The sequence below is a fragment of the Narcine bancroftii genome, chromosome 7 (genome assembly GCF_036971445.1).
Source record: "Narcine bancroftii isolate sNarBan1 chromosome 7, sNarBan1.hap1, whole genome shotgun sequence".
In the NCBI taxonomy this organism is placed as follows: Eukaryota; Metazoa; Chordata; class Chondrichthyes; order Torpediniformes; family Narcinidae; genus Narcine; species Narcine bancroftii.
Window position 1 is genome coordinate 175,922,356 of NC_091475.1, and position 23,856 is coordinate 175,946,211.

Below are 23,856 nucleotides of genomic sequence, written 5' to 3' on the forward strand. Positions count from 1 at the left end.
GATAAAGTGTCAGATATATTCAGAACTCTGGAATTTGGTCAATATATATGGACCTAATGAAGAGGATCAAAATGTTTTGCAAGATATTTTTTTAAAGATTGTAGATACGCAGGGGAATATATTAATAGGAGGGAACTTTAACCTTAATTTGGATTCAAAGATGGATAAAACTGGACAAAAGACTAGTAAAAAGAACAAAGTAGCCAAATTTATGGTTAAATCAATGCAGGAAATGCAACTTTTGGATATATGGAGGAGACAACACCCAAAGGAAAAGGAATACTCACATTATTCGAGTAGACATAAAACATACTCAAGGATTGTCAACCCATATCCAAGGGAGAGTTTGGAAAACGGAATATAAAGCTAAATTATTATATCACTCACCCCTGTTACTAGCAATAGAGCTGGAGGACATCCCACCAAGAACATATAGATGGAGATTAAACTCCATGCTACTTAAAAGACAGGATTTTAGAGAATTAATTGAGCGCCAAATTAAAATGTACTTTGAAATAAATCAGTGAAAGATAAATTTATATTATGGGATGCAATGAAAGCTTTCATCAGAGGGCAGATAATAAAGTTATGTAACTAAGATGAAAAAGGACTACAATCGGGAAATAGAACAGCTGGAAAGGGAAATAGTAAGTACAGAAAAAGAACTAGCAACAAGGGAAGATATAACAAAAAGAGAATAAGCGGACAAAAGAATAAAATACAAAACACTACAAACGTTCAAGGTGGAGAAGAACATAATGAAGACAAAGCAGAAGTATTATGACCTAGGAGAAAAAAACACACAAAATACTAGCTTGGCAGATTAAAACAGAACAAGCTAAAAGAATGGTATTGGCATCAAGGAAAAAGTACAAACAAATTACATATAACCCAACAGAGATCAATGAAAACTTCAAGGAATTCTACGAGCAATTATACAGAACTGAGAACGAAGGGAAAGAAGACAAAATAGATGGGTTTCTAGCTAAAATTGAACTACCGAAATTGCAAGAAGAGGAGCAAAACAAATTGATAAAACCATTTGAAATAGAGGAAATACAGGATATATTAAAAAAGCTACCGAACAATAAAACTCCTGGAAAGGACGGACTCCCAATAGAATTCTATAAAACATTTAAAGAGTTATTAATTCCTCCTCTCCTGGAAGTAATGAACCAGATAGAAGAAACACAAAACCTGCCATATTCATGTAAAACAGCAATAATTACAGTAATACCAAAGACGGGGAAAGATCCACTAACATCAGCATCGCATAGACCAATATCTCTACTTAACTCAGATTATAATAGCAAAACTATTAGCAAACAGATTGGCCGATTGTGTACCAAAAATAGTAAAACTAGATCAAGTTGGATTTATTAAGAAAAGACGAACAACAGACAATGTCTGTAAGTTCATTAACTTAATCCATGCAGTACAAGGAAACAAGATGCCAACAGTGGCTGTTGCTTTGGATGCAGAGAAAGTCTTTGACAGGGTAGAATGGAATTATTTATTCAAAGTATTACAGAGGTTCAACCTACCAGAGAAATATATTAATTGGATTAAAGCATTATATAAGGGACCAATGGCGAAGGTGACAGTAAATGGATACATAATTGAACAAATTTAAATTAAGCAGGTCAACTAGGCAGGGCTGTCCACTATCTCCCACACTGTTCGCTTTAGCAATAGAATGATTGGCAGAACTGATAAGAACAGAAAATAAAAGAGAAGGAATATAAAATCAGTCTATTTGCAGATGACATCATAGTATACTTAACAGAACCAGAATTATCAATAAAAGAATTACATAAGAAATTGAAGGAATATGGAGAAATATCGGGGTACAAGATCAACGCAAATAAAAGTTAAGCGATGCCAATGAATAATGCGGATTACACAAAGTTTAGAAAAGAATCACCATTTAAATGGCAAACACAAGCAATCCAATACCTAGGTATTAGACTAGATAATAATCTAGGCCATCTATACAAATTAAATTATCAGCCATTAATGAAGAAATTACAAGATGACTGAGAACATTGGAAAGATTTACCACTAACACTGATAGGAAGGGTAAATTGTATTAAAATGAGTATCTTCCCAAGGATACAATACCTATTTCAATCGTTACCAATTCACCTAACAGAGAAATTCTTCAAGGAGCTAAAGAAAATAATAAGGAAATTCTTATAAAAAGGGGGGAAACCAAGGATAGCGCTAGATAAATTAACAGAATGGTACAAACAAGGTGGTTTGCAGCTACCAAATTTTAAAAATTATTATAGAGCAGCACAATTAAGATATCTATCAGATTTTTATCAAACAAGGGAAAAACCAGATTGGACCAAGATAGAGCTAGATAAAATAGGGGAGAAGGTACCAAAACATATACTATACAAGTGGGTTGAAAAACTGGAGCAATATAGAAGTTGTTTGCATACCACTAACTGAAAACCTACTTAAAGTACAAATTGCGAAGAAGACTGAGATTACCAGAAGGAAGAAGCTTTGAATATGTGATTACAGACACAATGATAATTAAAAGATTTATAACAAACATGTAGATCAAGCTGCAAGAGAAAGAAAATGATGAAATAAGCTATAAACACAAACAAAAGTGGGAACAAGATCTAAACATAAAGATAAAAAATGAAATATGGGAAAAGCTATGCTCCAGAACTATGAGAAATATAATAAATACGAGGTTACACATGATACAATATAATTGGTTACACAGGCTATATATATCACACCCCAAAAGTTAAATAAATGGGATCCAACAGTATCAGATAAATGTTTTCAGTGTAAGAAGGAAACAGGAACAACAGTACATGCAATTTGGGCATGTGAGAAAGTGAGAAAATTTTGGGAAGATCTAAATCAGATATTAAATAAAATCACAAAAAGCAACATACCAAAAAATCCAGAGATCTTCCTTCTAAGTAATATAAGAAGAATTAGGCCTCAAACTGGATGAAGCATAAAAAAGATTTATTATGATAGCATTAGCTATAGCAAAAAAAAGTATAATGTCAACCTGGAAATCAGAAGAGAGCCTGTGAGTACAGCAATGGTACATGGAAATGAATAAATGTATTCCATTAGAAAAAATAACATATAATTTACAAAATAGTCACATTATTTGAACAAATTTGGGAACCGTACATGGAACACAACAGAGAGGGTCTACCGCGGACCTCCACCCCCTAAAATGATAGAATGAGAAGAAGACAAAATGAACTGACCCAGTGTGTAACAGTAGATGACACAATTTTCTTGTTTATTTTCATTGTTAATGGGATAATACCTAGTGTCGCTGAGAATATTCTCCCAGAATCACAGTGCGGCTTTCGCGCTAACAGAGGAACCACTGACATGGTCTTTGCCCTCAGACAGCTCCAAGAAAAGTGTAGAGAACAAAACAAAGGACTCTACATCACCTTTGTTGACCTCACCAAAGCCTTCGACACCGTGAGCAGGAAAGGGCTTTGGCAAATACTAGAGCGCATCGGATGTCCCCCAAAGTTCCTCAACATGATTATCCAACTGCACGAAAACCAACAAGGTCGGGTCAGATACAGCAATGAGCTCTCTGAACCCTTCTCCATTAACAATGGCGTGAAGCAAGGCTGTGTTCTCGCACCAACCCTCTTTTCAATCTTCTTCAGCATGATGCTGAACCAAGCCATGAAAGACCCCAACAATGAAGACGCTGTTTACATCCGGTACCGCACGGATGGCAGTCTCTTCAATCTGAGGCGCCTGCAAGCTCACACCAAGACACAAGAGAAACTTGTCCGTGAACTACTCTTTGCAGATGATGCTGCTTTAGTTGCCCATTCAGAGCCAGCTCTTCAGCGCTTGACGTCCTGCTTTGCGGAAACTGCCAAAATGTTTGGCCTGGAAGTCAGCCTGAAGAAAACTGAGGTCCTCCATCAGCCAGCTCCCCACCATGACTACCAGCCCCCCCACATCTCCATCGGGCACACAAAACTCAAAACGGTCAACCAGTTTACCTATCTCGGCTGCACCATTTCATCAGATGCAAGGATCGACAATGAGATAGACAACAGACTCGCCAAGGCAAATAGCGCCTTTGGAAGACTACACAAAAGAGTCTGGAAAAACAACCAACTGAAAAACCTCACAAAGATAAGCGTATACAGAGCCGTTGTCATACCCACACTCCTGTTCGGCTCCGAATCATGGGTCCTCTACCGGCACCACCTACGGCTCCTAGAACGCTTCCACCAGCGTTGTCTCCGCTCCATCCTCAACATCCATTGGAGCGCTCACACCCCTAACGTCGAGGTACTCGAGATGGCAGAGGTCGACAGCATCGAGTCCACGCTGCTGAAGATCCAGCTGCGCTGGATGGGTCACGTCTCCAGAATGGAGGACCATCGCCTTCCCAAGATCGTATTATATGGCGAGCTCTCCACTGGCCACCGTGACAGAGGTGCACCAAAGAAAAGGTACAAGGACTGCCTAAAGAAATCTCTTGGTGCCTGCCACATTGACCACCGCCAGTGGGCTGATAACGCCTCAAACCGTGCATCTTGGCGCCTCACAGTTTGGCGGGCAGCAGCCTCCTTTGAAGAAGACCGCAGAGCCCACCTCACTGACAAAAGGCAAAGGAGGAAAAACCCAACACCCAACCCCAACCAACCAATTTTCCCTTGCAACCGCTGCAATCGTGTCTGCCTGTCCCGCATCGGACTGGTCAGCCACAAACGAGCCTGCAGCTGACGTGGACCTTTTACCCCCTCCATAAATCTTCGTCCGCGAAGCCAAGCCAAAGAGAAGAGATATGTTGAACGTTTAATGGGTTTGGAGGGGGGTGGGAGGGAAGGGAGGGGGAAAAAAAAGGGGAGAAAATGACATTTCAAAAGGGAAATGTTTGTGTGTATTTTGATAATATGGTTCATAATGTGAAAAATAAAAATTTTAAAAAGATAAAAAATCCTGTTCTTTTCATCAAACTGCGCATAGAAGGTGTTCAGTCTGTCAGGAAGGGAGGCGTCATTCCCCTCAATTCACAAGGTTGACTTATGATCCGTAATAGGCTTGATCCCTTGCCACATGCACCCCGTGTCATGATCTGTGGATCTTACCTTCCGGATGCACAGGAAAGTTCAGCCCTGGGTGATCTTAGTGCCATCCTATCCCCTGCCCTGAAGACAGCATTACAAGTTCTGTGAAGGGCTCGGACCTCTTCATCCAACCATGGTTTCTGGTTAGCCCTGGTTGTGAAGCATTTGATCTCGGTGACATCCTCAATGCATTTGCTGTTATAGCCAGCCACTGAACTTGTGTACTCTACATTTATATGTCTGTTGTAGGTGGCCACCTCCCTGAAATAGCACCAGTCCATGGTCTAAAAGCAGACTAACAGCATGGCTATGGACCCCCACGCCCGGCCACGTCTTGATCTCCCTGCTAACTGACTTAGTTTGCTTTGCCAGTGGTCTGTACGCTGGGGTTAGCGGGACAGATATGTGATCCAAGTAACCCAGGTGGGAGTGAAGTGCAGCCTTGTATGCACCAAGGCTGTTGGTGTACACCCGATCCAGAGTGTTCTCACCTCTGCTAGGGAAGTTCACATGCTGTTGAAACCAGGGTAAGACCGTTTTCAGGTTGATGTGATTGAAGTCACCAGCAACAATCATGGCATCATCAGAGTGGGAAGTTTGGGTTTCACAGATGGTACCAAAAAGCTCCTTCATGGCTTCACCCTCATTAGCCGAATGCAGAATGTAGACTGCGACAATTAGCATGGCTTAGAATTCCCTGGGCAGGTAGAAGGGGTTACACTTCACCAGAATGTATTCTATCTCTGCTGAGCAAAAGGTCTTCACAACAGAGACATTAATGCACCAGTTCTTGTTGATGTAAATGCACAGTCCCCTCGTCAAGTCTTGCCAGACGCAGCAGTGTCTCTGTCTGGCCTGAACGAGATAAGGCCATCCAGCTGGATAACTGAGTTGCGTTGAAAGAACAACATTTGAAAGCTTTGATCATCTTGCCACATTTAAATAATTTGTTGTACAAGATGGGGAATGCTTTGTTCATTTTACCCGCTCTCTTGCTTTTTTTCTCCACATTGTACCCAGACATTCAAAACAAACATTCATTCAGCACTTCTCTTCTCATACCAGGGCCAGGGTTTTACTCTTTGGAGCGAAGGAGGATGAGAGGTGACTTGATAAAGGTTTACAAGATTATGAGAGGCACAGATAGGCTGGACAGCCAGCACCTTATCCCAGAGTGGGAGTAGCAAACACCAGAGGACATCTGTACAAAGCAAGTGGAGGAAAGTTTAGGGGAGAGGTCATTTCTCCGACAGAGACTGGTACAATAAGGACTTTTAAAAGACACTTAGGTACAGAAAAAATAGAGGGTTATGGGTGTGAGGTAGGGAAGGTTTAGTTGCTGAATAGGTTTCTATCGGTCAGCACAACATTGTGGGCCAAAGGGCCTGGACTGTGATGTAATTTTCTATACTTCGTATTTCACTATTTAATCACAACACTGGATACATAGATTCTCAAGATTGCCAAAATAATTAGCTACGTCAAGGAAAAATAACATTTACCCTTTGAAAAAAAATGGTAATATGTTTATCTACAAAGAAACAGAACACAAATACTGCACGCTTTAATGTATAAATGTAAATAAATGTAAAAACAAGAAACTTGTCCGTGAACCACTCTTTGCAGATGATGCCGCTTTAGTTGCCCATTCAGAGCCAGCTCTTCAGCGCTTGACATCCTGTTTTGCGGAAACTGCCAAAATGTTTGGCCTGGAAGTCAGCCTGAAGAAAACTGAGGTCCTCCATCAGCCAGCTCCCCACCATGACTACCAGCCCCCTCACATCTCCATCGGGCACACAAAACTCAAAACGGTCAACCAGTTTACCTATCTCGGCTGCACCATTTCATCAGATGCAAGGATTGACAATGAGATAGATAACAGACTCGCCAAGGCAAATAGCGCCTTTGGAAGACTACACAAAAGAGTCTGGAAAACAACCAACTGAAAAACCTCACAAAGATAAGCGTATACAGAGCCGTTGTCATACCCACACTCCTGTTCGGCTCCGAATCATGGGTCCTCTACCGGCATCACCTACGGCTCCTAGAACGCTTCCACCAGCGTTGTCTCCGCTCCATCCTCAACATTCATTGGAGTGCTTTCATCCCTAACGTCGAAGTACTCGAGATGGCAGAGGTCGACAGCATCGAGTCCACACTGCTGAAGATCCAGCTGCGCTGGGTGGGTCACGTCTCCAGAATGGAGGACCATCGCCTTCCCAAGATCGTGTTATATGGCGAGTTCTCCACTGGCCACCATGACAGAGGTGCACCAAAGAAGAGGTACAAGGACTGCCTAAAGAAATCTCTTGGTGCCTGCCACATTGACCACCGCCAGTGGGCTGATCTCGCCTCAAACCGTGCATCTTGGCGCCTCACAGTTTGGCGGGCAGCAACCTCCTTTGAAGAAGACCGCAGAGCCCACCTCACTGACAAAAGGCAAAGGAGGAAAAACCCAACACCCAACCCCAACCAACCAATTTTCCCCTGCAACCGCTGCAACCGTGTCTGCCTGTCCCGCATCGGACTTGTCAGCCACAAACGAGCCTGCAGCTAACGTGGACATTTACCCCCTCCATAAATCTTTGTCCGTGAAGCCAAGCCAAAGAATCCATACATAAAATAAACTATATTTTACTCAAGCTTGGCACACTGGTTCAGAATTGTAGACAATTCAGTATTTTCAAGATTTTACCGTGTTTTGTACATAAGGCAGTCCATAAAACTTCTCTTGGGTTTCCTTTAATATTTCAGTTGTTGATTTTGGTAGAGGATGTTGTCTGTGGTAGATCTGATCCAGGACTGAATAAAAGATCTATTTTAAAATAAATCATTTTAGTATTGTAAAAATGGCAAACATTCAATGCTTATTTGATCACACATGAGAAACATTTAATTATTAAAGATCCTTCAGTATTGGCCATAGGCAGATCTGGAAGTCACTGTCTTTTAAAGCTTTTATGGGTGTTGGTTCCTGTGCGTGTTATTGGAAGCCCCACTGTCAACTCAGACCACATGATTGGAATATGGGATGCTTTGAACATGAGCCATTCTTAATCAAGCTGCTGTGTGTGACTACAAACCAATAAATTAGGCAGCACTTTTGTATGGCAAAGGAAATATACAGTAGAAAATATCCAAAGAATTCAAACATATTATTTACTTCAATATAAACGTTTTGGTGAGTTAAGGCAGGGGAATTACCTTTGACAGTAGGTAAAACATTAGGACAACATAAAATGTATCTTAGGCTTTTAAGAAAAGCATCAGGTGAAATAACTGAGGTGCTAAGCATCACTTTTGAATCCTTTGGTTTCAGATACCAGGGTAAACGAGGACTGCTAACATTGAGTTGTTATTTAAAAAGTGAATTCAGGCTTGTCACTCCAACAAAGGTGATGGGGAGGGGAAATCAGAGGACCACATGTTGGCACTTACAATGGCAAGGAGTGGATCCTTCAAGCCTGGATTGGCATTTAATGCAATCATGTCAATCATCTATTTCAATTCTACATGCCTGTTCTCTTAACATAGCATTTCACCTCTTGCATGCCCAGAAATTTAATGATATATTCAGTGACATCATGGCCTTCTGTGGCAACAAATTCCATTAGTGAACAACCCTCTCAGTGAGAACATTCCACAGTACTAACTCCTTGTTCTAGACAACCACACAGCAGGAGGAACATCCCTCCTGTATTCAGTCTTCTGTGTGGAAGATAGCCATAGATCTCAATGAGTCAAACAAAAAATGGACAGAAAGGTGGCAGATGAAATTTAATGCTGAGAAATTAATAGAACTTTAATAGAACAATAAAAAGAAAAAAGGGAAATAAAGGAAGAATTCCAATAGCAGTTTAATAATGAGGTCAAAAGTATCTTTAGCAATTTTTGAAACTAGCTGGCTGGGCAGGTTGAGAAAGTGGTTAATATAAATTATATGGCACACATTTTATTTAAAATCAAAATAATTTCAAGTGTTGTTATGAGCAGCTAGGGTTATTTTACAGGAATCAAAAAAGGTAATAAGGGAACATGATAAAAATCAGGAAGGATACTGACATGAAGTAGAGTTGTTCGCTTTGGCCAAGAGATCAAGAAATTATATGGCAAAACAATCAAAAGTAATCCAAGAGAAAGCCTGAGAGCAGTAGGTTAAGCATCAATAACTGTGGCTTCTACTAGATAAGTGTCTTAAGTGAAAGTGTTTTTGGCAGAGAGCTGGGAGGATTGATTTGACAGACCTCCTCCATGCTGTATGTATTCTGTGATGTTCTGATCATAGTTGCCTCCAGTCCTGATTTACCATCCTTTTTTTTTCTGCATGGAGTACCTCACAAGTGTACAGAAGTCTTTAATCAGTCGGGAAATGCAATTCCATAGGTGGAATTAGTGCTGACTCTCTAAGGTTAGTCAAATATAATACTTGCATGCTGGATTAGTATGGAAGCCTTTAATCTTCAATAATAACCTACCTGAAGTTGAAGGTCTGCAGCAGCACAAACCTTCTTAGAATCACAGAGCCGGGATACCATGTTCTGAGGTAATGGCTGAAAAGGGATTTTAAAAGTGCGTATTAGTTATTCATAACAACCTCCTTCACATTAATATTCCACTATTTTATTTCTTTTGGATTGTAGTGTAAAAAGCAAGGCTAAAACTCTTTGTTAACTTCCAATTACATACATGGACAATTAACACACCTTTCTCTTTATTTTTCAGGGAAAGAAATCCACTGTCCTTGCATGGTCTAACCTCTATAAATCCAGATCTATTAACGTGGTTGACCTTTAACATCTTCCTCAGTTCAGAGACACTTACCTATGATATCTGCTTTCCGTGAAGGAAAAAAAATTAAGATTGAGACAAAAATATAAACATTCATATAGCAAATAGTCACAAGTATGATTCCTGTGGAAATTGACAACTTTAGCACTGATATTCCCCTGTAAAAAGCAACAGAATTACTCTTTTGCATTTTTTAAAAAAAGTTCTATTTGTTTATATTTTCACCATTTTAATTTTCCAAGAGAAAAATAACAAATTATTCTAAAGCACTATTCATGCCACTTATGTACTTTACAACCAATTAAGTATTTTTTGAATTGTAGTCATTGCTGTAATATAGGAAACCTGGAAACAATTTTCTCATAGGTGAAACAGAAACATGTTGATAACTATAATTATAATGGGGTTAATTGAAGATACTAATATAAATGTTCTTCCCTTATTCTTGTATCTAATTATCTCCTACAATCAACAAATTGGCTCAATCAGTCCAAAGATGATCCAAACCACGACGATGATTAGTTGCTTAATGCTTAACTTAAAATATGGCAGCACCAGAAATAAACTACATTTGCCATTTTTAAATTTTATGTTGCATCCATTTCTAGCACTGCTTAAAAATACAGAACCATCTAATTCTGGTAATGATATTTTCTTACAGAAATTTCTCTCCTAATTGAACATATGTATAACAATCATCCTAGTTTCTCTCAACTAAAATAGAATAAAAGATAACTCACAAGAGAAAAATACTACAAAAGTGCAGCACTTTTTGGGGTATGACAAAAGAGTCCTGCAAGAATTGTTTACAGCCAACATCATCGTCCACACTAAAGCTTTATGAAGGATTTTCTTTAATAACTAACTGGCAACTCATTGACTAATTTTATCCCAAGCTTCATAGCATATCCCCAGTCTTAAACTGGTGCCATTTTCAGGCACCAGTTGGAACATATTGTTAATTCATATTTTTGATACAAGGTACACAATATTGAAATTTGCATGATTATAAAATATTTCAGAAAACATAGGTACTGAATGGTCAAACTAACATTAGCTAATTACTGTAGATAAATGAAAAATAATTTTAGAGATCAAAAAAAAGATTGTAATGCACATATCCAAGAATTCATAATACAACATAATACACAATACAATGTAGATAGTTAAGATTTTAGGAAATAATTTTAGGGAGCTTTTGTATTAATTTAAGCCAATGCTCATTGCCCATCCTCAAGCACCTTCAAGAACAAAGTGGTAAGTCACCTTCTTAAACTACTGCAGTTCTTCTTGAAATGAAACATGAAAGTCTGCCGACACTGTGCTTGTAGTTAGAAATGCTGGAGGAACTCAGCAGGTCCCTCAGTACCATGGGAGAAAAAGATATATAACCAACGATTTGGGATTGTGCCCTTCAAGTATGCACAAAAACCAGACAGGCACCTGAATAAAAAGGCTGGGGAGAAGGGAGGCGATGGGGGAGGTGGGAGAGGAGAGAGGGAGATGCACAGGCCAACAATCAAAAGGCAATAATTAGATATGGATAGGAGGACAGAAGAGAAAAGGTGAGAATTGATCAGGGAGGGGATGGCACTGTGAATGCAGAACTGGAATCAAGGAGACAAAGGGAGAGAGAGGGATATAGAGGAAAGGAGAAATAGGGATAGGGCAAGGAAAGATGGGATGAGGTGGGGGAATTGAAGTCTAAGAGAAACCAGAGGGCTATGTTAATGCCATCTCATTGGAGGGTACCCAGATAAAATTCTAGGTGTTCCTCTAATTTGCAGGTGGTCTCATTCTGGCATTGCACGAGACCATGAACAGATATGTTGGCATGGGGATGGGGATGGGGCAGGGAATTGAAATGGGTTGCCACTGGGAGAGCCTGCTATTGCAGCAGAGTGAAGTGCTAAATGAAGCAATCTTCCAGTCTGCGCCCAGTTTCTGCGATATAGAGGAGATCAAACAGGAGACTAGATGAAGTAGATGCCTCCTGCAGATTCACAAATGAAGTGTCTTTTATTTGTAAGAACTGTTTGAGGCCCTACATGGTGGTAAGGGAGGAAACGTGGGCGCAAGTGTAGGATTTCCTGTGGTCACAGGGGTAGGTGCCAAGGGGTTGATTGGTGGGAAGGGAGGAGAGGACGAGGGAGTCACAGAGGAAGTGGTCCCTACAGAAGGTGAAGAAGGGCATAGTCAGAATTATGAAAGGGCAAGACAGCAGAAAGAAACTGATTGGAGGATGAAGCTGATAGGAGAAAGAGGACAAGTGACCTGAGGAGTGGCAGAAATTGGAATTTAAAAAAGGGGAGAGGAAGAAGCTGAGTATCACTTTAGTAAGGCTTTTGACAAGGTTCCACATGGGAGCTTAGTCAGGAAGGTTCAGGTGCTAGGAATTCAAGGTATTCATGGTGAAGTAGTGAACTGGATTCAACAATGGCTGGATTGGAGAAGCCAGAGAGTAGTAGTGGATGATTGCTTCTCAGACTGAAGGACTGTGACAATTGGTGCACCTCAGGGATCTATGCTGGGACTATTGTTGTTTGTCATCTATATCAATGCTCTGGATGATAATGTGGTAAATTGGATCAGCAAGTTTGCAATGACACAAAGATTGGAGGAGTTATGGACAGTGAAGAAGATTTTCAAAGCTTGTGAGGGATCTGGACCAGCTGAAAAATGGCAGATGGAATTTAATGCAGACAAGTGTGAGGTGTGCATTTTGGAAGAAAAAACCAAGAAAGGACATACAAAGTAAATTATAGGGCACTTAGGAACAGAGAGATCTGGGATTACAGATACATAATTCCCTGAAAGTGGTATCATAGTTGGATAGGGTTGTAAAGACAGCTTTTGGCATATTGGCCTTCATAAATCAAAGTATTGGGTACAGGAGTTAGGAATATTATGGTAAAGTTGTACAAGACATTGGTAAGGCCAAATTTGGAGTATTATGTGTAGTTTTGGTCCCCTAACTACAGGAAAGATATCAATTAGATAAAAAGAGTGCAAAGAAGATTTAGTAGGATGTTGCCAGGACTTCAGGAACTGAGTTACAGGGAAAGGTGAAACAAGTTAGGACTTTATTCCCTGGAGCATAGAAGAATGAGGGGAGATTTGATAGAGATACTTAAAATTGAGGTGGTTAGATAAGAGTAAACATAGGTAGGTTTTTTCCATTGAGGGTAGGTGAGATATAAACCAGAGGACATGGGTTAAGAGTGAAAGGGGAAACATTTAGGGGGAACATGAGGGAGAACTTCACATAGCGAGTGGTGGGAGAGTGGAACAAGCTGCAGCTGAAGTGGTGAATGCGGGCTCAATTTTAACATTGAAGAAGAATTTAGACAGATACATGGATGGGAGAGATATGGAGGGCTATGGACTGAGTGCAGGTTAATGGGACTAGGCAAAAAAAAAGGTTTGGCACAGACTGGAAGGGGCCTATGCTGTAATGTTTTATGGAGAAGAGGGAAAGATGCATTTGGTGGTGGGATTGTGTAGTAGGTGATGGAAATGGTGGAGGAGAATTTATTGTTCGCTGAGGCTCATGGGCAGGAGAATCATGTCCTTGTTGCACATTGGAGCAGAGGTAGCCAGGACAGATGTGCGAGTAATGGAGGATATCTGGGTGAAGGGAGAGTTGATGGTAGTAGAGGAGAAACCACATTTTTTTTGAAGGAGGAGCACATTTAAGATGATCTTGCAAGGAAGACTTTATCCTGGGAGCAGATGTGACAGAGACAGAAGAATTAAGAGAAAGGAATAGAATCCTTACAGAAGCAGGGTGTGTTGTAGTCAAGGTAGCTGTGAGAGTTGGTGGGTTGAAAATGTCTGGCAAAAGTTTGTCTCAAGAGATGGAGTCAGGGGGATTGAGATGGGGAAAGTGTTACTCGCAAGGGAATTTTAGGTTGGGGTGGAAGTTGGCAGTGAAATGGATAAAGTCGTCGAGCTCATAATGGGTGCATGAGGCAGCACCAAAGTAGTTATTAATGTTGCAGAGGAGGAGTTGAGGAGCCTTACCTGAGTAGGCTTGTAGTATGGATTGCTCAATCTAACCAACACAAAAACAGGCATAGCTTGGGCACAGCTACCGCTTTGTCTTGGAGAAAGTGGGATGAGTCAAAGAAGAAGTTATTGAGGGTGAGGTAAAGTTCAGCCAGCCAGAGGACAGTGGTGGTGGAAGAGGACTGGTTGGATCTGTTGTAAAGGAATAAATGAAAGGCTTTGAGGCCTTCGGTACAGCGGATGGAAGTGTATAGTGATTGGATGTCCACGTGAAGATGGGGCAGTCGAGTTCAGGGAACTGGAAGTTTCTGAAATGACAGAGGGCATGTGAAGTATTATGGATGTAGGACAGGACAACAAAACAAAATCGAGGTAAGTAGTCACCAGTTTGGTAGGGAAGGAAAACGCAGAAACAATGGGTCTTTAGGACAATCTTATTCTTGGGTAGGAGGTAAAATTGGGCAGTCCAGGACTGGGGAAACAATAAACTTGGAGTCAGTGAAAGAGAGATGACTGGAAGTGATAAGTTCAGAGATAGTGCACGAGATGGGTGGATTGATGAGTTTTGGAGGGGTGCTGTTGAAGATACAAGTAAGAGAAGATGTCTGAGAATTGTCATCTGGCTTTGGCCAGATAGAGGTCAGTGCACTGCACCACAACAGCGGAACCCTTGTCTGGATTGGTGCCGAGAGTGGAGGGCAAAGCGTTTTGAAGGAGCAAATTTAAAATGTGAGGGGAGTCGTGAAGTAGAGACTGTTGATGTCTCAGCAGCAGTTGGAAATATAAAGGTTTAAAGCAGGCAGAAGGCTAGGACAAGGTGTCCAGGAGAAGAAGGAAGGTTTCAAGGTAGGAGAAAAGGTCTGTAGTGGGGTGGGGTGGAGAATCCTGGTTGTCAAAGGAGACATGGTGACTGAGCTGACAGAAGAGTTCAGCATCATGGTGTGCGTGGACCTTGTTGAGGTGTTGGTGAAGAGGGATGAAGGTGAGGCCTTTACTAAGGACAGAACATTCCATCTCAGAGAGGGGAAGATCAGAGAGGATGGCAAAAATGAGGAAGAGGTTGGAATGATGGACACTGGAGTGGAGGGTGGCAGGGAGGAGGTGGTGGGAAGGAGGAGGATGGGATAGATCAGGAGGTGGAGGGTCAGAGGGATCCAAGGGAGGAAGGAGAGGTTTGGGGAAGTCACTGGGCAGGCAGGGTGAGAGAGGCCAGAGTGAGAGGGGCCAGGGTGTGAGTTTGCATTGGCGGCTCAATTCTGTAGGTCGCCGGGGCCAGGATGGGAGTTCACAACAAGGGCTCACACTGCTTGGGCCAGTGTGAGAGTACACAATGGAGGCACAAACCAGTGGGCCACTGCGGCTGAGGTGGATATGTGCATCAGAGGTTGTAGAGGCTGCAGTCTCTAAGAGAGGCAAACTTTCAATTCTTAATGGACACGAGGTGAGTGTAGAACTGTTACGTTTAATGTGTGGATCCAATGGAGGATGAGGGGCAAGGGAGAACCATGTCAGGTCATAGCGAGTGTGGTTTAGAGCTGTGGTAGCGAGAGAGTGAAGGACTGCTGGTATCTACGCATCGAAGTGAGGGTGGTCCGTGGGATACGGCTAGAGAAGCAAAAGAGAGCACAGTCAATGCAACCCATGTACCAAAAATCCATGTGAGCGTGAAAATGGAAGGCCCAGAAACTGAGCTCAAGTAACCAGGAAGGACACATGGTTGTGAAAGAAGTCTGGGTGAGTACTTGGTCGTAGAGCTTGTGAGCAACCTGGAATGCAAAGAAAGAGAGCAATGAGAGAGGCTCTCACAGAATTCCCTTCAAAGAGAGGAGGAGAACTTCTTCATGGGAGGTATTGCTCGCTCAAAGATATTTTACAGTGGAGCAAATGAATGGAGTGAAACATGAAAGTCTGCAAATGCTGCAATTGTAGAAATGCTGGAGGATCTCAGCAGGTCTTGCAGCATCCATAGGCAGTAAAGATATATTTATGACATTTCAGGCCTGAGCCCTTCTTCAGGATATGTGCAAAAACCAGACTGGCGTCTGCCAGCTGCAGGTTCCATGCTACATCGTACTTTATCTTGAATGTTCCTTCAACATAATTGTCTCAATCTTGGAACTGTTTACCCTCCATCAAAATGCCTTCAAGAAGAACTGCTTTTTGCCTGTGGGGAAGGGCAGAGGAGGGGAGCACAGGCTCACAGGCAAAAAGCAGTTCTTCTTGAAGGCATTTTGATGGGGAGGGTAAACAGTTCCAAGATTGAGACAATTATGTTGAAGGAACGGTGATACATTTCACATTCAAGGTAAATTACGATGTAGCATGGAACCTGCAGCTGGCAGGGAATAAACACTGATGAAATTTTATGATTAATCACAGGGAAATGTGTACTCTTTATTGACACCAAAAACATCAAACCACAGAATTAACAAATTTATCAGGTTGACACTGGAGATGAAAATGTACACACTGCATCACTGTAGCTGTGACCAACAGTAATGAAACCCTGAAGTTACCTGCTCCCCGGTTTATCCAGATCTGCTACTCAACATTCAAATCTCTTCCACTTCCCAGGACACACTTAATTGGTCCTCTGCAATTGGCCCACGATTGCATAGGAACCCTGTGTGCCAAACCAAGTACTCCAAAATTCTGTCCTATATTCAGAAGAAAACTGTTTGTTGGATTCCTTAGTGTTAATGAGAAGGAAGTGCAAAGGTAGCGCTGACATTCCATTCTCTAAATCAATGAGATTTCTTATTTGTATTAATATTGTGCTCTTGTCATTTAGTAAGGAATATTACTGAATAAATCAAATTATGGTTACACTCATTTTTTCCCCCTACCTCTCCCGTTTGGTAATGTCTTGCAAACTGCTTCACCACTCGATAGTCACTGGCAAAATATTCCATTAAAATCGAAGGAACCTCTGCAAAATCTGTTGGACATCTTGTACCTAGGGGTAAAAAAAAATAAAACCTCCACAGTAAATACAACCTATCAAAGGACTAACTAGGTGAAAAGTGAAATGCTGAAAATATTTAGCACCATTTGTAAAGACCAAAATAGAATGCTTCAGATCAATGATCCTTTATTATCACTGGTCAACATGAACAAGGCTGGTTTTAAAAAATAAAATTATTATAACAAAATCTGCAATCATAAACATAGCTGGTGTTCTCAACACTGCAAATGACCTGTGAACTAGCATGCTGCCCTTGGAACTCACTCATTTTTGGAGCACGGCTGCATGCTCAGTCATCTACTGGGAAACTAGGTCCTAGCTAATGTACAAGGGGACTGACTTGCATAGCATTTCCCTACCCAGAACAGTTTTGACAGCTGGTAAAACACCAACAACCTGTCAAAGACATTCATAAACATTCAAAGTTACTTAAAATATCATTAAATGTAATTAAACAATTGAAATAAAACATTTACATTAAATCTAATCAAAGATGCATGAAATTATCTTTTGTTTTTATCCTGGCAGCTCACTTTTCCCATTAAAATCAATAGATTTGCTGGACATACAGCGTTAAATTGACATGGGCTGAGCAGACATGTTCCAGCCTAAATTTTGGAAAATCAGCACACCCTGTGCACCACAAGAAGATCCCCGGGTGTACAGCAGGTGTTTCAAGCTTCTCAAACAGCTGAAGAGCTGCTCTCAGGAACCTCAAACATCCACCCTTTAAATAGGTAATAGCCAAGTACATCTTCCATTTTTTAAGCAGAAGATCCAACTCAAGGACAAAAATTATGAAGTAAAACATCTGTAGACACCATGGTTCAAACACTGACAAAAATTGTATGGTGCTGTTACAGGAAAACAATGTACTCCATGACAAGGTTGTTGGAAGTCATCTGCAGATCTAAGAAAGCAATTGGATTTTCGATATAAATTGTTAATATTATTTTTTCAATGTGGAACTCTGTAGAGTTCTTAAAAAATATTACCTGGAATATACACAAAATATTTCACAATATTTTACTGAACTTGCTTCATAGCTATTAATGGAGATGATTAAATCAAATTATCTTCATGAATATGCAAAAAAAAAGATATTATGATACATGAAAAACATGGGAGATATTATTTCACATTCCTAAACTTTTGATATGAAACTGGAAAATTCCCATATCACAATCATAAAAATTATGCCTTTCAAATATATCAACCAAGTTGCTTTACAAGGAAAAAAAAACCAAGCAATTATTTATTAAGATGTTTTTATTAATATTCCAAGTGGAAATAACCTACCGGTTACATGTTGATATCTTGTTCGACCCAACATGGAATGCATGGCATGGCCCATTTCATGGAAGAGATTCTCCATCATACCAGGGGTTAGAAGTGTTGGGGAGGAGATTGTTGGATGAGGCAGACTAAGCATCAGTACTACAATAGGAAGTTGATATTCACCATTCTCCATTAATCGACCACCCCGAATTGTAAAGTGGCAGTCCTTAAGTGAAGATATATTAATTTTTCTGTGATACCTCTGGAATAAAGCAATTCTCACAGCCAAGAAACTATATGGCAGTTTAGAACTACTGACTATAGCAACAAAACTAAAGTACAAAGGACCTAAATAGCAAATGTCAACTGCAGATACATTTTTCAAGCATTTTTAAATGCTAATTACTGTGTATGCTGCAAATTTTGAAATAAAAATAAATCACTGAATAAAAGGTCATTGATCTTAAAAATCATCCACCGTCTTTTGACACATACTGTTTGATTTTCAAGTTTTTAATTCTAAAGTCAGTCTGTGACGGAGTACTCTCCTCCTATACCTTAACTTGCATTACATCAGAAACATTTGAACTCTGAGAACTTGAATAAATTAGATTTGCCACAAGAAAACTCTAAATGCAAAGTAAAATATACAAGTTTTTAATTTATTCCATTACTTTTGAAAGAATTGCATTTTTTTTAATCCATGCTTTGTCCTGGGTCCCATCTGCATGACCTTTCAAGAATAATGTGAGGAAATCTAGGATTCAGGCTTTGAGGTTTTAAATTAAAGCATCAAACAGAAAAATGAGATCCAGAATTCATCAATGAACATTGTCAAGGGCTATGGCAGGGGTGGGCAACCTTTGTTTTAAAACTCACATTCCACCTTAAGTATTCCCTATGCCATAAGTGCTCTGTGATTACTTAAGGTGGTATGTGAGTGGGAAGCGAAGGTTGAGAACCACTGTTCTAGACCCAATTGTTACTGAAATATTTTGCTTGAGAAAAATTGTCATTGGTCCATTTCCTTTGGAGTTATGAAACCGTGCACAAAATGAGTCAATTAGGATGATTAAAACAGTGGTTTTCAAACTTTTTCTTTCCACTCACATACCATTTTAAGTATTCCCTAATGCCATAGGTGCCCTGTGATTAGTAAGGGATTACTTAAAATGGTATGCGAGTGGAAAGAAAAAGTTTGAAAAACACTGGTGAAGGCAAGTCAAACTTTAATGGCTGTCACTTGAATTCAGGCAACAGAACAAAAGATGATTTGCAACTTCCAGTTTACAACATTTTTAATGTTTTATGGGAACTTTGTCCAGTGGGTAAAATACATACTGGTAGAAATGCAAGTTGTAACATGAACATTTAGATATAAATAACCTATATTCCTGTCGTAGTTCCTTCCCTCAACATCAAACAGGTTATTGGACTGATGTATTTTTCCTTGTCAGATTTCATATTTATTGTCAGAGTACATACATGAGATGACGTACGTACAACCCTATGATGTTTTTTTCTGTGGGCTAGGCAGTATTACTACTTATTGGTAGTGGGAAAAAAAACTGTACCCAGCCTATACATGTAAATCTGTGATCAATCACTTGTACTTTCCAAGATTAAAAAAAAAAGATAATGAAGCCCTGAATTGTACACAACATTCATAGAGTTTATCTGAAGTTATTTATGGTAAAGATAGTTAATTGTCATTGCAAATTCTATCTATATATTGAATTGTCATCGTCACCAAGGCTCAGCTGTTTCATTTACAATCATGCATTCCAAAATAATTATTTTAAAATGCAGTGGTACTCAACCTAAAGATGTGGCAAATTCATGAAGCAAGTTACTGGTCTTGGCTGTTGAGGCCCCAGAATCTGAAGAGTTGATGAGTTCATGCTCACTTGTACTGTAATTTCACCTATATGCCATGCTTCTATAACCTGTAATGTCATCACATAGCAATTTGGTATCAATCTCTGTTTTGAAGCTTTTTTAGTAACCATCACACAAAGAGGTTTGGAGGGGCGGGGGCAAAAGTTTTTCCATGGTCATTTACTTTAAGAAAATTCTCAGCAAAGCAAGTTATAATTTCCAAATTATATTTTTTGCAGAAATTAAATTGTTTGGTACAAAATATAAACAACAGAGAATGAATACAAGAGACTCAAATGTGATCATCTGAAGCAACAATCAGATGGTGGAGGATCTCAGTGCATCAGAAAGCATAAGTGGAGGAAGACAGGAGCAGGATTTCAGTACAAAATGTTGACCATCCATTTGCTTCCACAGATGTTGTCTGACCCACTGAGTTCATTCAGCATTTTATTTTGCTCCTTTTTATAATGTACAGCCAAGAACTTACCTGATGAGGTTTGTCAGGTCTATGGAAGAAATCACAGTAAATGTATCCCACAAGTCCTTCAGTTTCATCAACTACAGCCTAGAGGAGGAATGTCAAAATTTCAGCGCAACTCACTTTAAAGATCAACCTTACAATCAATATCTATAAATGTTTATTTAGACAATGAAGCTAGGTGCAAATAAATAGGGACCAAGTTGGACTTTGCAGTTTCCCTATCTGAAAATTATGGCAATCTCTGAAGGCAAACAATATAAATACCTAAAGATCTTTCTTACTCTCATTGATAATAAAATGGAACATCAAAATTGATGCATTTTTAAAACCAATTCATAAACAATAAGTCAAGTACAAAATTCATATATAGTTCAAGGTAACTTGCTAATTTTATATGGAAAAAATTAAAATGTTAAAATTGAATACATTTTATAATTCAAATCATTAATTATATAATTTTATTCTACCCTACAAATCAAAACTTTAAGTTGGCCCATAACTCCAATGTCTACGAACATTCTTTATTTCAGAATAATTGCAAGGAAGATTATTGGAGCCAGACACAAGGGAATCCGAGTTCAAGTTTATTATCATCTGATTGTACAAGAACAACACAACAAAATGATGATCTCCAGTCCTCAGTGCAAAACCATGCAAACACACATAGACATGACACACATACAGAAAAATTATACTTATGCAATATGTATATACATATACATGAATAAATAAATATTGTTCAATAAATAGCAGTTCATCCATCATTCAGCAGTCTCACTGTTTCTCAGCCTGGTGGTTCTGGCTCTGATGCTCCTGGATTTCTTTCTCAATTGGAATAGCTGGAAGATGCTGCATGGGGGAGAGGGACAGCAGTGATAGGAGTCTTTAACAATTTTGCGAGCCCTCTACCTCGTGATGGGGACTAAAATCAATGATTCTGGCTGTCCCACTGTTGAGCTAAACTGAAATTTCTGCTCATCTAGAACCATACATTAGACAAGTAGCTTGATATCTGTGTAAGAGGAGAGAAATAAATTGAGTGCTGGCGAAAGAAATTGGAAGCAATGCTGTAGTTTCAGATGCTGCTACCAGGTGGCACCATAGGTAGGACTAAATTACATTGTGGAATCCAAGTGAGGGAAGTAAATTCATGGCAGGTATTGTATAGTTCAGCATACAAGATGAGTCATAAATCACAGAAAATGGGGGTCGACTTATACGCCAGATATACTTTTAAGACCTTAAATTCAGGTCAAAAACTGTTTGACGCCAATTCGGCGTACAAGTCGACCCTGGAAGCACCTCCCCACCATCGGCACCACCGCTCCATCGCCAGGCGCCGCCGCAACCCATCCAGACATTCTACAATTATGGAGCCTAAGGTCACCGTTCCTGCCAAGGAGCCTGAGGTTGCCAACCCTGCCTGGTAAAGTGAGGTTCCTGCTCCTGCTCAGGAGAACGAGATTGCTGCTTCTGCCACGTAGGCCGAGGTTGCCGCTCCAGCCGGGAGAACGAGGTCGCTGCTCCAGCTCAGGAGAATGAGGTCACTGCTTCTGCCACTTGGCAAAAGTGGCGACCTCGTTCTCTGGAGCACGAGCAGCGACCTTGTTCTCCCAGCAGGAGGTTCTTGCTCCCGCCAGGAGAACTAAGTCGATGCTCCTTCTCCAGAGAATGAGATTATTGCTTCTGCCACGTAGGCCGAGGTTGCCACTCTAGCTAGGAGAACGGGGTTGCTGCTCCTGCCCAGTAGGCTGAGGGTTTAAAAAATTTTTTTTAAATTCACTTATGGTAATTTACAGCTTTGTTATTTGTGATTGGTGTGTTTTAAAAAAAAAATTTGTGTCGCTGCTGGGAGGCCCAGACAGCCCGAAAATGGGGTCAACTTATACGCCGGATATACCATAAAACCATTAAAATGAGGCTAAAAGAAGGGGAGGGAAAACCTATCTGCTGGTCAACTTGTACACTGTAAAATATGGTAGTTCTTTGTCTATAAATGCTTAATTAACATTGGAACCTTGCAATCAGTAGAGTTCTTTTGTGCTAGGTTAGCAGCCAAGAATAGACTATGAGGATAGTATAGTCAGCAAAATTAAATGTGATAAGTGTCATCAGGACAAAATTTCATTAGTGATTTTTATGACATCCAAATCAATATAAACCTAATCAAAGGAATTTAAACAAGTAATTTCTGGAGGGATGGATAATAAATTTGAGAGGTTACATTCGATTCAAAGATTTTGATGCTTGGATTCAGATGGGGCAATAATGTGCAAGGTCCCAAACAGCCCTTCCACGCGAGACAAAAATTCACATTCACCTCCCCTAACTTCATCCACTGCATTCAGTGCTCCAAATGTAGTCTCTGCTACATTTGTAAGACCAAATGCATTCTTGGGGATAATTTCATAGAGCAATTACATTCTGAGCTCCTGTTTGCATGTTGTTTTAACTCCTGTCTGTACTGCCAGAGCAAGGACCAACATAAACGAGGGACATCACTTCATATTCCTCCTGGGCAGTCTACACCCCAATGGTATGAACATAGAATTTTCTAATTTCAGGCAACGAGCCCAACTCTCTTCTATATCCTTTCTGTTCTTCCCATCCACCCCTTTTGACCCCCTTCCCAACTACTCCCTACCGAGTCTCCCACCATCTGCCTCACCTCACCAAGCTCACCGTCTCTACTTATGGGATTCCAGCTCTGCAGCCTTTGTCTTCTAATCACCCTCTCCACTCTGTACATCTCATCTTTCTCCACCTGATTGGTTTGTTTTTATTGCCTCTCTCTCTCCCTTTAGCATCTGCCACTCCTCTGCATCTGTTATATTCCACCTCTGCAAGGTTAGCCAACCTCACGTGGGGCCCCTGCCTCATCCTCTCCCAACCTGTCCTCTTTGCACTGCTCCTGTACCAACTTCCATTAGTCCAATGAAGAGTTTCAGCTCAAACATCAACCATTTTTTTTCCCAGCTACTGATGCCACATGACCTACTGAGTTTCTCCAGTAGATTTGTTTGGGCCACAGGGAAAATGTGCAAACTCTACATGGAGAGCACCAGAGATCAAAACGGAATCAAGTTTGCTGGAGGCATGGGACAGCTCCATTACTCTGCCATTCCTCAGCCATCAATATGATAATGACCAGGTAATGTGTCAGTTATATTAAATGAGGAATAAATCTTGGTCAAGACATAGAAAAGTAACTTAGGATCTTTCACTACCCCTTGAAAATGGCATATCTCAGTTCAATATCTCATCGAAAATGTGTACATTTAACAGCAGAAGGTCAGCCTAGAGTTTTGAGCTTTAAGTCAGTGAAGCCCAAAATCTCAAGTGTAATTTAGCGCGAT

The 23,856-nt window shown here is 40.3% G+C and overlaps 2 protein-coding genes across 6 annotated transcripts in view; one reads left to right on the forward strand and one right to left on the reverse strand.

The window, feature by feature from the left end:
- LOC138739419 (mitochondrial intermediate peptidase-like) overlaps positions 1 to 23,856 on the reverse strand; it is a 128,229-nt gene that overhangs the window by 53,022 nt on the left and 51,351 nt on the right. For all 5 annotated transcript variants that reach the window (XR_011342228.1, XM_069891409.1, XM_069891410.1 and 2 more), the window contains exons 12-16: positions 20,507 to 20,584; positions 18,160 to 18,364; positions 16,742 to 16,851; positions 9,575 to 9,649; positions 7,795 to 7,914 (exon numbers count right to left, since the gene is read on the reverse strand). Coding sequence is in view for 4 of the 5 variants with exons in the window: in XM_069891409.1 (XP_069747510.1) it covers positions 7,795 to 7,914; positions 9,575 to 9,649; positions 16,742 to 16,851; positions 18,160 to 18,364; positions 20,507 to 20,584 (588 nt within the window). In the remaining variant the exon portion in view is untranslated. The remainder of the gene's footprint in view (positions 1 to 7,794; positions 7,915 to 9,574; positions 9,650 to 16,741; positions 16,852 to 18,159; positions 18,365 to 20,506; positions 20,585 to 23,856) is intronic.
- LOC138739420 (putative nuclease HARBI1) overlaps positions 1 to 23,856 on the forward strand; it is a 53,132-nt gene that overhangs the window by 17,605 nt on the left and 11,671 nt on the right. The gene's annotated exons all lie outside the window — the stretch shown is intronic.